The sequence below is a fragment of the Pogona vitticeps genome, chromosome 5 (genome assembly GCF_051106095.1).
Source record: "Pogona vitticeps strain Pit_001003342236 chromosome 5, PviZW2.1, whole genome shotgun sequence".
Lineage (NCBI taxonomy): Eukaryota > Metazoa > Chordata > Lepidosauria > Squamata > Agamidae > Pogona > Pogona vitticeps.
The window spans coordinates 91,830,115-91,844,696 of record NC_135787.1 but is presented as its reverse complement, the minus strand read 5'-3'; the positions used below and the strand labels follow the sequence as shown (position 1 = coordinate 91,844,696).

The following is a 14,582-nucleotide window of genomic DNA, read 5'->3' as shown; positions in this document are numbered from 1 at the left end:
ACACAATGAGTGGGAATTACAGTACCATCTCAAGTTTTAACACTTATAATGAATTGTTATTGCACTGAAAGAGATGAATAAACAGATTGTTGCTGGGTAGTCAATAAGAGCTATGATGAAGAAATCACCACCAGCACAGGTGTAAGCAAACAGCAAAGCATGCCTCACTTCCACTCCCTCCCTTCCTCCCTTCCTTCCTTACAGCAATAAAGTTTTTTCTCTCTCCATCATTCAGTTCTTTACTTTGCAGCATGCAGCATGTCCACAGAAAGTGTGCTTACTTTTATCAGATTTTTGCAGCTGATCCTCCTGTTTCCTCCACTCTCTAATCATTTTTTTTCAGATGAGGAGGCCCAAAATGTCTCTGCACTGTTCACTGTTTTCATACTCCTTAGCATATTTTACTATCTCTAGTTTAAAAGGAATGCTATATGCTTGCCTTTTCTGCTTTGCACTGGTAGAATGAGTTCCCATACTCTGCAAGAAAAATGTGCCCCTTATTCATCACATCTACTGCCTGTTTCCTTTTACAAATATAATCTCAAAGCAGCACAGAATCATAGAATAATGGAGTTGGAAGGGGCCTATAAGGCCATCAATTCCAACCCCTGGTTCAATGCAGGAATCCAAATCAGAGCAGATCTGACAGATGGTTGTCCAATTTTAGAGACTACAATAGGATAAAATACAGTAGCTGGGAATCACAATGAAAAGATAAAATCTACCAGCAATATTGTAGAACAACAATGATTAAGAAAAACCAATAAAAACAGGGGGAGTGACACCATGCAGCTTTTGTTAACACAAAAATACTACTAAAATTTCTATTTCCAGTTGTGTGTGTGTACATGTGAAATGATATTTATGAAATGTTGGGTTCTTAAACCAATTTTCAAGATTTCAAATCTTTACTTGAACATATTCAGATCTGTGATTCAGATCTGCCCTCTGCAATTCAAATTGCCTTGCTCCTGATGAGTCCATAAAAACTGGACTCAGCTAATGTGGCAAGCTAATACACCAAATAAAACCTGTAGCCCTAGTGGTAATATATTAAGGAAAGGAGTGTTAGGTCCCTTTTTGGTTTCCCTTTTGAACTTTATTCTGCATGTGCTCAGTGCCTTTTTAATCATTCTGTGCTTCAGAATGAAATTTGGCTAACAATACACATTAGCCTCCCCCCCCCCCGGTCCCTTAATGTTTTAAATATCTGCAAAATTACTTCTATTTAGGCCTAATTTATGATGAAGTGATGCAGCTTCCTGCAAAGCTCTGAACTACAGAGAGCTATTCTAGCAGGCTCTCAGTAGTAACTTTAACTTTTCCCCTCACCATTCTCAGGCCTGTTTTAACTTACTGCCAATTTTAGAAGCTTTTGTTTCTGTCCTATCTCCCTCTCCCTCTCTCTCTGCTTCTCAAAATGTCTGGCTAGTCACATGGTCTAACTTCACTGCAGAAGGTGAAGGGAAAGAGACTCCTCTTTCCTGCTTTGCTTCTCCAATAGAGAAGCCTACTGGGTGATGCAAGCAGGCAGATATGCTAATATCTGTGCACTGGAGGATTGTGGGAGGAACATCTAGCCCCTGATGGGGGTCCTGTGGGGCACCCCAAAACACTGAGTAGCTCTCCTGGCCTCTTTCAGGACTGGGGCTGTGCAGCACTGTTTTGATCAGGAGGTACAGCCGGCGGTCACCATGCCTTTGGGGGATAGTGCACACAAAGGGCCAGGAGGCTTAGGGGCCATTCAAACTCAGACCTGGCAGGGGAGATACCATTGTTATAAAAGTGGTTTTCCCAGGGTAAGGCTCATCTATTGCACTTTGGATGAGCTGACTCCTGTGATTTCCCCAAATGTGGGAAAGTCAACTGCCTAAGTGGGAGACTGTGTTTGTGGTTTCCCTTGGTATTTCTAGAACCACCCTTTGGTCCTTGGCTATTTTCACTGCTTGCTGCCATAGGCCTGTTTGCCTTGCTGGTTTTCCAGGTGGGCTGCAGGAAGCAGATCCTGGAAAGCTAGCAGTGCAGGATGGTGAGGTCCAAACAGAAAGCAGTCTCTGCTGCCAGTTCAGAGGCCTCCCAGCATGGCAGTGGGAGGCTTTTGGGTGGTGGTGGCTGAGCTCTGGGTTACTGCATTCACTCCATAAGACGCATGTACTTTCCCTCCCACCTTTTTGGAGAGAAAAAGTGCGTCTTATGGAGCGAAAAATACGGTACGTTTCGATAATAAAATATAAAACAACATGTACATATTTAAAGAGTGGTTCCTAAAGCAAAATCAAGATCACAAACATTGTGATTCAGAGACAGTGTTTTCATTTTTATTTTTTTGAACTAGAGTACTGAGAAGGCTGCTTGAATTGCTCTAGCCAGAATTCTGGAGCCTATAGCCCAAAAGAACAAAGCCACCCTCTCAGGTGTGGCTTTGTTTTCCTACTTTTTCCTAAAATCATTAGATTAGAAATTGAGGGTCATCTTACACATGAAATTAAGGAGAAAACCACTTGGTTGCAAAACAGCCCATGTCTCTGCAAAGCCCAATCTGCCTCTAGTCACAAGTGAAACTGCCAATAGCTTGTCTCTGCAGACATCAGCCATGAGCCTTATGTAAATGACATAAGCTGATGCGTAGGAGAGCATGTAGGCAGGCGCATAGGCAGTGCATGGATGTGACAGTGACTGGTAATGTCAGAGCATTTTGAACCCATAAAGATGTCAGAAAATAAAATTTTAAAAATAAGTGAATGTCTTACTCTGCAAAATTCAAACTGAATGTAACCAGTTATGGAAATGAGCATGGAAATAGAGCTGCAGAGAGACGGTTTGGACCTCCTCCCACTGAGTGTATGATCAGACAGTGGAGAAAACAGGAAGAACAATTCAAGATGCCAAAAAAAGAAAAAGGCCTTGTGATGTTTGTGTCCCTTACTTGTTTTTCCCTCACAAAGGCTCATCTTGCATTTTCTTCTCACTGCCACTAGTGGTTTACTTCAGTCCACAATATAAATGTCAAAACACTTGTGAACAGAAACGGAATTTATTTACAGTGGACCCTTGACTTACAGACGGCTTGACTTACAGACTTTTTGAGTTACAGACTTCTCTGGCCGCAAAATTTAGGTTTGACTTGCAGACTGAGATTTGACTTACAGACCAGAAAAAAACAAAATGGAACAAAAACGGCCTGTTACGGGATTAATCGGTTTTCAATGCACTGTAGGTCAGTGGAGACTTGACTTAGAGACTTTTTGACTTGAGAACCGCCTTCCAATACGGATTAAGTTCTCAAGTCAAGACCCCACTGTATTGAGGTGAAGCAGAATAAGTAATAACCAAAGTTTTTCAGATACACAGTATACATAAGCAATTCATCAACAGTTCTCTCAGTACATACTTCTTTTCTGTTGCACTATTACCGCCTTCCCTACCTATTTTCCTAATCAGCTCTATCTCTCTGATTAACCCTATCTGTTCCCTCTCTCTCTGACTAACCAGCCTGCTCCTCCTTCAGCCAAACCTCATATATATTCATTGACTCCGCCCCTCCAGCTCTCTCATAGACTCATGCAAATAAGCTCTTGAGCTTGAGTGGCAGGAGTGACAGGACCAATCACCTTAAGAGGAAACATCAGCAAAATGGCCAAACATAGAGCAGAGGCTCAAGACTTGGATTTTGGAGCAATGCTAGAGTGGGATATGTGTATCAACCAATCTTATTCAATATCAGGCAAGAATGTTTGCAAATGAAATGAAGATTGTTGGTTTTACAGGAAAGGCAATATGGTGATTCAATTTCATGAGGAGAGAAGGGTTGGTCATGGGAGCACAAACAAAGCTAGCAAAAAATTCCACCTGTTTATGAGGATAAAATCCAACAGTTTCACTCCTATGTTATACAACTTCATAAAAAATCTTGAACCAAATCAGATTGCAAACATGGATGAGGTGCCTCTCAATTTTGATGTGCCTTCCAACAGAACTGTTGATGTGAAAGAAATCAAAACAGTGGTAATCAAAACAAGTGGCCACAAAAAGGAACACTATACTGAGGTACTTTCATGCTGTGCAGATGGTATTAAGCTGCTTCCTCTACTTATTTTTAAGAGGAAAATGTGTTCTAAAGAGACCGTACCACCTGGCATTATTGTGCAAGTTCATGAGAAGGAATGGAAGGATTAATGAAGACTTCATGGTTTGGGTTGCATTGGATTTGTGAACACATCCAGCAGTTATTCCTGGTGGACTTACAGGTCAGCTACAGCCACTAGATGTTTAAATCAACAAGCCATTTAAAGTCCTGATGAAAGAAAAATGGAATAGATGGATTCAAAAAGCAGGTGGTAATTTGACACCGACAGGAAGAATGAAAAAAACAACCATTACTGAGGTTAGCAGTTGGGTTCTAAAACTCATGATACGGTGTCAAAAAGAGGTGATTGTGAAATCCTTCAAGAAATGTGGAATCAACAATACCATGGACAGAACTGAGGATGATCTCATATATATAGATAGTGACTCAGTAGATAGCAGTGATGCAATAGAAGTTGAAAAAACTGAAATTAATAGTGATGAAGAAGAAAGCAATGATGCAATAGAGGTTGAGTGAAGTGATTTGTTCAGTTAAGTGTAATGCATAATATAGTACTAGTATGTAAATGTTGCCTAATTACAAAATAAAAATGTGTTTCTTTCTACTGTTTAAAATATTAATTTCTGAATTTGGGTTCGAAAACTGGGGGTTCTTATACACAGAAAAATATAGCTACAGCATTAATGAGAAAAAAAAGCTTCCATTTCTGAGTTCCAGAGAAGGAGGAATGGCTGGACAGGGCTAGATTCTGTGGCACTGCAAAACACTAGAGTTATTATAGTTTAATGAGAGGTATCCTGTACAGACCATGATAATAAATAAGTTAGTAAGTAAATAAATAAAATATATAACTGCTTCCAAGTGTCTGCAGTCTCATTTTAGGCAGTAAGGCTATAGAAGAATTATAAATGGTAGCCAAGGCACAGCTAGCAAAGTAGGAATGTGGACAACGGCAATTATATGTATTTAGGCTTTGTTTTGTCTGGGGATGGAAATAACATTATCAGAAGTCTTCATGGAAGAGCTGGGTTAAAAAACAAAGAGATGGCACAATGTATAAGATAAAAGGCAGCATATAGCAACAGAAAGATTGTATCTAGGCCTTCACTCACACTTGGCTGAACTTTGGTGAAATTGTCCTAGTTAGTTAAAAACATTATTTCTGTTTGTTTTCAGTTTGAAGTTGCCGTCTACCAAGTGTAAAAGGGAAGTCATTCCCCCAGTTTTTCATAAGAAAGGTCATCAGAGAACAGATGAGCCTGTGATGAAGAAATCAAAACGGTAGTTGCAACTAATACCAAATGAATGGAGAGGAAAAAGAATATTGTCCTCTGCTTATATTTAAAACAAAAAAGCCAAGGAGTTTTGCATGCATTTGTTTTCAAGGTATAATAATGTTACGTGTGTAACATGCTGAAACAGCTTTATTTAGTATTTGTTCATGCAGAATTCTATATGCATTGCAGAAGTTTACTGTGTCTCTCAAGCAGAGATTGTCAAGGGTGACTCACTAATGCTAATGCTTCCAGTCCATTCATCACCAATGGCCTTTTAATGACACCTTTTGTACATAAGCCACATTTTTAAAAAAATGCATTTTACTGTGTGGATTTAATCATTTTATTTAATAGCAAGGACTAGTCTGTGAATTGTTATTTTAAAATGTTGTGTAGTCATCATTAGAATTGTGTAGGACCCGCATAAGGAGGAAGGGAACTATTGTACAAGTAATCAACAAATCCCTAGTAATGGGCAAAATAGTTTTCCCACAGTGTGTTCAAATCAAGTACAGTATATTAGTATAAGGAGGAGATTTCACTTCACTTCCTTTCCTTTTCACATTTGTGATTTTCTGTATGGTAAAATTTGCAGTTGCATTTATATTCTCGTATAAATTTTCTCCCAGCATTGAAGTAGCTAGAGCTCATTAAAGGTAAGATTAGACATTGAAAAGTATTAATTCTGAAGAAAAAACTGACTTGCATTGAGCTTTTAATTGTTCTCTAATTTCTTTTTTTCAACCTGGAAGACTGAAATTAAAAATACATAAAAAAACTTTACCATTTTATCTTACTTTGTTCGTGTTGTATTTTACATAATTACATTCAGAGATAGTGTAGAGTGTGGTCCAGTTGCCAGAAGCTTTTGTAAGCTTGCATTGTAAGCTTGCATAACAAGAACAACTCTTCAAATTCCAATCTACATAAAGTGTAGAATTGATTGTTATCAAAATCTCTTTCTTGCAAAAATGTACGTTGCCAAATACCTGAGATTATTTTTAAATGTTCATTTTTATAACTAGAATCAACATTCTTTATATTTTTAAATTTTCTTTTGGTTTTTGTTTCAGAGATTTCTATTGTTGTAATGTGATTTATTGTCAAATATTCTACTTTGTTTCTTACTGAATTTTATATATAAATTCTAAAATGTTCCCTGAAACTAGAGTTTTAGTATTTGAGTCATGAGATTATTAATTCATTAAGATTTTATAGATTAGTCTCCAATAAATATACAAGGGGCATAACCCAAGTAACATTTCTGAGTCCCATTGAGTTCAGTAAGAATAAACACAAGTCTGATTTTCTTACATTGAAAACTTTGGGTTACAATAATACATAAATTTGGTTAGATTCTGTGTGAAATGTGAAAGCATAATAAGCCATGATCAATCAACAGAAAATATCATTGATTATTAATGCTGATTATTCCTTCCGTAACCCCTTTTTTATAAACTTAATGAAAGACATAGTAGGTAAAAACAGTTGGGGCATTTTAGAGGACTGCCACAATTTTCATCCTTGGTTCCAGTTCTTGGAGAGACTGGAACAGTTACGCTTCAAGAAGCTGTATCCAATTTTCAGCTTGGCTTTCTCATGTAATTGCAGATCCTTGCTCACTTCAAATACTGGAGAATTCTTCACAACCCACTTTAATCAAGGAAATAGCATCCAACGTGGCATATTGCTAAGCAGTACTTCTGGGTATTAATCAAACACAGCAAGCTATCACAGGCTCACCCAACAGCCACAAAGGCATACTTTACCATACAGTTGCACTAAGGGAGTGCCATGTATGGTATTTTTAACAACCAAACTATTCCACTGCCTCCCTTTTATATAGAAATTTCTTCACAAAATACATGTATAGTTTAATTTACCTTATTGCCTAGAACAGTGGTTCTTAACCTTTTTGAAAGAAACACGCCCTTGGGCCATTGAGAAAGTTATCATTGCCCCCCTCCCCATGGCGATATTCATTCATTCATTCATTCATTCATTCATTCATTCATTCATTCATTCATTCATTCATTCATTCATTCATTCATTCATTCAAGAAAGACACTTAAATCCAATGACTTCTGAAAATAAAATTCAACAGCCAGCCAGCCACAACAGGACAACAGGAGGGAACAGACACCTTTTCAGCAGAACACCTTGAAAAGCACATTTTCAGCCAAGACAAGCACCTTTTGGGGGGGAAAGCGACAGCAAATGAGAGAGGGAACAAGCACCTTTCAGACAACAGAACACCTTGAAAAACACTCCTCAGCACAAACAGAGACATGGCTCCGAACTCCATTTTTACCCTGCTTGCAAGCAAGCTTTCTTCCCGGCAGAATTCCTCAGCACAAAGAGAGACATGGCTCTGAACTCCATTTTTACCGTGCTTGCAAGCAGGCTTTCTTCCCAACAAAATTCCTCAGCACAAAGAGAGACATGGCTCTGAACTCCATTTTTACCCTGCTTGCAAGCAGGCTTTCTTCCCAACAGAATTCCTCAGCACAAAGAGAGACATGGGTCCACATTTTATCCAGAAAGATTCAGAACACACACACACACACACACACACACAGAGAGAGAGACTCACACAGCAAGGAAAGATTCCAGCAAGCATGCAGCCATTTTAAAACTGTAAAATCTACCCAGCAAGACCGATCAGAGCTCAGAACCACCCTCCACCTAGCCCTAAGCCCCCCCACCAACGAGCTGCAAAAAAGCCTGTACAGTAAAGTAAAAACATACTGTAGTGTGCTCACCCAGAACAGGCAATCTCTCTGCTTAAAAAAGGAATGCCAAAAATAAAAAATAGAAAATCCAAAAAAAATTTTAAAAGCCAAAAAATATATATATATAGAATACTGTACTCTACTGTCTGTACAGCACTGTACCAGTACCAGGCAGTCTGAAGACTGTCTCTCTATCCACTCTGTAAATGCTGGGAAGAGCGAGGAAGCAGACAACCACCCTCTTCGCTGGCCAACAGTTAACTGAAAGTTCAAATTTCGCTCCTTCCCTATCTCCCTCACCGTTTGTTTTTTTTTGGTTCGTAACTCGAACCACAGGTTCGTAAGTAGGGCCCACTTTCTATGGATCGGGTTCGTAACTTGGGCAATGTTTGTAACCACAGGTTCGTAAGTAGGGCCCACTGTTTCTATGGATCGGGTTCGTAACTTGGGCAATGTTCATAAGTAGGGCCTGCTGTTTTCTATGAGATTGGGTTCGTAACTTGAAATGTTCGTAACTAGGGCCGTTCGTAAGTAGAGGGCCCACTGTAATGCAAAACCGCTTAATCCATCCTCTACTACTAGGGGGAGAATTTCTTTTAACCTAAAATGATTTAGGTTAAAAAAGGGCAGGAAAGGAGGGAGGGAGGGAACAATGGGAAAAAGAGGAAAGAAAGAAGGTCATCACTGGGGCACACAGACCCCTCAGACAAAGGTTTGTGCTTTTAAGCACAAAAAGAGAGAAGACAGAGAGAGAGAAGACAAAGGGGGGGGGGGAGAGTGTGGAGTCTAAAACACATTTTAAACCCACACATTTTACACCAACACATTTTAAACCAAACCAAGCAATTTTTAACAAAACACATTTTAAACCAAAACAAGCACCTTTTGAACTCATCCAGCAGCACCTTTTAAAACAAAAGAGAGGTCACTTAGCTTTTGATGTCTTCTGGAGGACATCACGGTGACTTCTGGCTGGACGACAGGCAGGTGGGTGGTGAGATGGTCATCACTGCAAGGCAGAGGTCCCCTGCTTTGGATCATCTTCTCCAGGGGTTCCCTGTCGCTGTCTCTTGGCTGCAGGCTCCATCCTGGTGAAAAATCTATCCAGTTTCATCTGCTTCATCCTGAACTGCAGAATCTTTTTGAAATGGCTGACCATGTTGTTATTCACCATGTCCATAACTCTTCCTGTAACAGTCCTGTTTGGGTGGTGCCTCTCAAAGAAGTCCTAGCACTCGGTCCATTTCTTGCAGATGGATCTTATCTCCTTGCTGCTAACCTGCACTGCCTCTTCCTCAGTGGAAAGGTCCTCCACAAGAGCCTTCTGCTGCTCGGTTTGCAGTTCTGAAAGTTCTTTTGTCATCAACTCCTCTTTGTGGTCTTCAACCAGCTCCTCTATATCCTCCTCATCAACATCCAGACCTATGGTTTCACCCATGGAGATGATGTCCCGCACCATCTATGCATCAGTCACCTCAGTGCCACTGTCTGTGGTACATTCTGGCCACAGTTTCCTCCAGACTGAGTTTAAGGTCTGAGTTGTGACATCTTGCCAGGCCTTGTCAATGTGTCTGACACATTGGAGGAGATTGAAATGTGTCTTCCAGAACTCTTTCAGGGTCAAGGACATCTCCTCGGTAACATTGAAGAACCTGGTGAAACGTGCCTTTGTGTACAGTTTCCTGAAGTTGCTGATCACTTGCTGGTCCATGGGCTGTAGAAGAGGTGTTGTGTTGGGGGGAGGAACCTGATCCTGATGAAATCCTCGTCGATATCATCCACCAAGGATGGGGGGTGTGCCGGGGCATTATCCACCAGCAGAAGGCACCTTTCAGGAAGCTGGCCGTCCGAAAGATATTTCTTGACAGTGGATGCAAACACTTCATAGAGCCATTCCATAAACAGCTGTCTTGTCATCCAAGTTCTTGAGTTGGCCCTCCACATGACAGGCAGTGTGGCCTTGTTAACTTTCTCTCATTGGAATGGGCGAGGAGTCTGGGAGTGGTACACCAGCAGAGGCTTAATCTTCAGATTGCTGGTGGCATTGGCACATAACAAAAGGGTCAAACTGTCCTTCATGGGTTTGTGGCCCGGCATTTTCTGTTCCTCCTGAGTTATGGAGGTTCTCCTGGGCATCTTCTTCCAGGACAGCCTTGTCTCATCAGAGTTGAAGACTTGCTGTGGGAGGTGTTCTTCTTCCTTGATAAATTTGGCAAAGTCCAGCTTGAAGGTTTCTGCAGCATCATGGTCAGAACTTCCAGCCTCCTCATGTCTTACAACACTGTGGATGCCACTTCACTTTTGGAACCACCCCCTGCTGGCTTTGAATTCTTCTTGTGCTGCATTTCCAGAGGGGTTTCTTTCCATTAAATCACTGTGCAGCTTCTTCACTTTAAAACAAATAATTTTTTTTTTTTTTTTTTTTTTGGACTTATATACCGCCCCATAGCGCTACAAGCACTCTCCGGGCGGTTTACAATTTTTAATTATACAGGCTACACATTGCCCCCCCAGCAAGCTGGGTACTCATTTTACCGACCTCGGAAGGATGGAAGGCTGAGTCAACCTTGAGCCGGCTACCTGGGATTTGAACCCCAGGTCGTGAGCACAGTTTTAGCTGCAGTACAGCGTTTTAACCACTGCGCCACGAGGCTTCACTGATGCTTTTCCCTTTCAGCTGTTTCTCATTCATCCACACCAGTAAAAGTTTTTCCATCTCTTCCATCAGGAGTGACCTGTGCTTTGTTAGGATTGTGACTCCTTTTGCCACATCAATATCTTTCAAGACATCTTTCTTCTTTAATATGATGCAGATGGTTGATTTTGCCATCTTGTATTCAGCAGCCAGTTCAGTCACATGCATGCTATCTTCATGCTTTTTGATTTTGTCCTTTTTCATTTCAGTGGAGATGATCTTCTTCTTCCCTTTGCTCTGCTCTTTCTTTGGAGCCATGAGTACTGTTCAGCACACCACAGTACACAAGCCCTAGGAGCCACAGAACCCAGCAACCATTATTCCAGCAAACAGACTGGGGGGAGCATGGGGGGGAAGCATAGAGAGAGAGAGAGAAGACAAGGGGGGGAGACTTGAGTCTAAACTCCATTTTAGAGGCCGCCAGCCAGCACAGACCTTTGCAAAACATTTTCTGATTTTAAAACCAAAAGACTAAACTTCATTTTAGAGCCCACCAGCTAGAACAGACTCTTGCAGAAAGGGTCTGCAAGACCATCAGAGCACAGAAACATAACTCCCCCACCTAGCCCAACCCTAAGCTGCAAAAAACCCTGTGTGTACAGTAAATACAGTGTACTCACCCAGAACAGGCAGTCTCTCTGTTTTAAAAAGGAAAGTCAAAAATCAAAAAAATTAAAAAGCCAAAAAAATATTGTACATTACAGTACCAGGCAGGTACCAGGCAGTACAATACCAAGCAGTACCAGGCAGTCTGAAGTCTCTCTCCATAGCCACACTCTCTAACCGCTGGGGCAAGCGAGGTAGCAGACAAGCAGCCTCTTCGCCGGCCAACAGTTTACTGAAAGTTCAAATTCCCCACTTTCCCCGTCTTCCCTGCATTTTTTTCTGTTCGTAAGTTGAAGCTCCGTTTGTAAGTCAAAGCAAAATTTTGCATCTGGAGCTGTTCATAAGTCGAAATGTTTGTAGGTAGGGGCATCCATACTGTAAGTCGAGGCACCACTATATTGTTCAATCCCTGCTACCAGCAGCCCAGCCAATAATCTTGGCTGGTCAGCAAAATCTGGAGGGCCACAAGTTACTCCACTCTAATTTGGATGTATGACTTAAGTTGGTCCAGGGGTGAATTCTGACACCACAGATGGGTGGGCTCAGGACCTGCTGAGACCCACAGATCTGTGGTGCCAGAATTTTGCAGCATTAGGGTAGGGGGGGACGACTAAAAAATATTTTAGGCATTCACTGCTGAATTCCCCCATTCCAGTTGGCAGCAGCATGGCTTTTTAAGATTGGATGGATTATAGTTTCCTTAATCTGTTCATTTTATTATTAGAATTTCCCGTGATCAAATTGTAGTGACAAATCCATAAGCATAGATGAGTCATTAGTGTACAAATATAAATCTCTTCAAACTACGATCAATGGCCTTTGCGTTCATCATTCATATTTACCACTGATGGATATAGTGTTACCATCCAATTTTAGGTTTCAATTCTCCGGCAGGGAATAACAGATAAAAGACAGTGCATATTCAGTCTATGTAAGCCAATTTATTAAACATAGAGCTGGACCCCATCCTAAAGGTGGATCGGAGTCCCATCATTAATGGAAAAAAATATTTTATAAGATTCTTACACAAAATACAATAAGCACAGCATCCCCTTATTGGTCTTCTGAACCCTATGTGTGCCTGTATGGGTCATCCTATTGGCCGTGGTAGATGTGAGAAAAATATCCAAATTGCATCCCAGGGTTAGTGGCTGCCAAGTTTGCGAATGTGTGAACCATTGTGTATTTTGAAACATGTTACGGCCTTGGGAATGTTTCTGTGAGCACCAAGCGGGAAGAGACAGTTACTTTGACATGAAATGAGAATACAAAAATGCATTGACTATGCAAAATGCGTATAAGGTACAGATACAAAAATGCATATAGAATATCATTATAGTAAGGAAATAGTGAAATCATATTTCAGTTACAGGTACAGGTACAAGCCAGTACTTCGTATATGTTATATCAGAAAAGAATAGTAGACATAGTTTTGTCATCCCTCTCCTTTTTCCTTCCCTTTCCTCTTTTGACCAAAAGTTTCCCAGTGGTCACTCCTACTTTGTTTATATGCTGCCTGTCTATGTACTTCTAATTCCTTTTAACTCTTAATAATCTCTTAACACACCAACTGTCTAATATCTCATCTTAACACTTCATAGTCTTCTCTCTAACTGTCTATAAATGCTTCACCATCTTTTCCCTAACTCCCTCTTTGTCACTCTCTAACTGCCTCTCTGGCACTCCCAGTTCTCTTGACTCCACCCCTAATGTCCTGTCATTGGCTGCCGCACCAGAGCCCTAAAATGACTGACAGGAGTGATGTGTGGGCTGTCCATCACAATACCATTGTCATCACCCAAGCTTCCATGCATTCACAAGAATTTAAATTTATGTCCCTTTTTACCCCATGCCTCTCCAAAAATACATTGATTCTTCTGCTGGCATATAGCCTTTCCCATTTGAAAAGACATGCTCCAAGTATGAGTTCCATATATCTTTGAAATCATTAGACTTTATAATTTATCTTGTTATTTTCATTTCACATGTTAACTTATCATTATTTGCTAAGCTCCACATTTCTTTATACCAGTCTTCAATATTAATTTATCTAACTCTTTCTGATCTTTTTTTGGATGGTCATTCTTAATTATATTTAGGAGGGCAATGATTGGTAATATCTGAATATCATATCCAATAATTTTTCTAGTGTCCTTAATAACAGTGCCCATTCTTTCTTTCTTATTTTAGATTTCCACCACATACGCATATAGGTCTGTTTCCTTTTTGCATCTCCAGCATTGAGGTGGTATATTTTTATTTATTATATCCAGTCTTACTGGAGTAAAGTACCATCTCCATGCTACCTTATAACAATTTTCTTTTACCCTTATAGACATATTCTTCATTATTCTTTGTGGCCATATCTTATTCCAAGCCTCTTTTTTAATCTTTTCCTTGATGTCCTCCTGCCACTGTTTTTTCATCATCGCTTGTTCGAATTCAGAATGTATTAAAATCTTATAAATTATGCTAACTTGTTCCTTTTCTTTTGTTCCCTTCTTCCTGATCTTGATTTGTTCGATAATCTCCTTGAATTTTGTCAATTTTCCAATCTCTCCTACTTTTCTAATCCAGTCTCTTGTCTAGTTACCCATTTGGAATATATTTAACCAGGATATTCCCTCTTCTCCAGTGTGGTCTCTGTGAATGCACACAAAAAGGGTTAATCCAGCACCAGCGATTGTCCTCTCGGAACATTCTCGAGCTTCAAGAGAAAAGTAACAAAGTTTAAGGCTGTGTACACTGCGCATGCTTCGCCCGCCCAAACCTCAGTTCCATTTTTCTGCCAAGTGAATTGGAACCTCTTGCTTCGAGCTTTCTAATAGCCTATATTTTGACTGGATTTTTTGGGGTTTTTTACTTCGGTTTGGTTGACTATTGGACTTTCTGGCTTGCCCTGACGTGGACAGTGTTTTTTCTACGATTTTCTTACAAATTTCCCCTTTAACTTGGCTGCTCAGACTTTCCCGCCTTTTCTTTTTCATGGCCTCTGTGAATGCACACATATGGGTATTGTCTGTGCCTGCGCTGACTCTCTTGGAAGATTCTAGAGCTAAAGTAACAATTTTATGGTGTGATCCTCCATGAGGTATATGCTCCTCCCACTCACCATCTTCCCCAGTTTCTTTTTTCCGCCGAGCTGAATGGTTCTCAGGAAAGATTGAGTGCTTCGCTATTTGCCT

At 40.4% G+C, this 14,582-nt stretch overlaps 1 protein-coding gene and 1 pseudogene across 1 annotated transcript in view; both read left to right on the top strand.

Moving 5' to 3' along the window:
• Positions 1–8,194, top strand: part of LOC110088354 (uncharacterized) — a 90,991-nt gene extending 82,797 nt beyond the window's left edge. The window contains exon 15 of the mRNA XM_073001044.2: positions 5,264–8,194. Coding sequence (XP_072857145.2) covers positions 5,264–5,372 — 109 coding nt within the window. The 3' untranslated portion in view covers positions 5,373–8,194. The remainder of the gene's footprint in view (positions 1–5,263) is intronic.
• Positions 1,749–1,901, top strand: LOC140707857 (U1 spliceosomal RNA; annotated as a pseudogene).
• Positions 8,195–14,582: the final 6,388 nt, after the last annotated feature.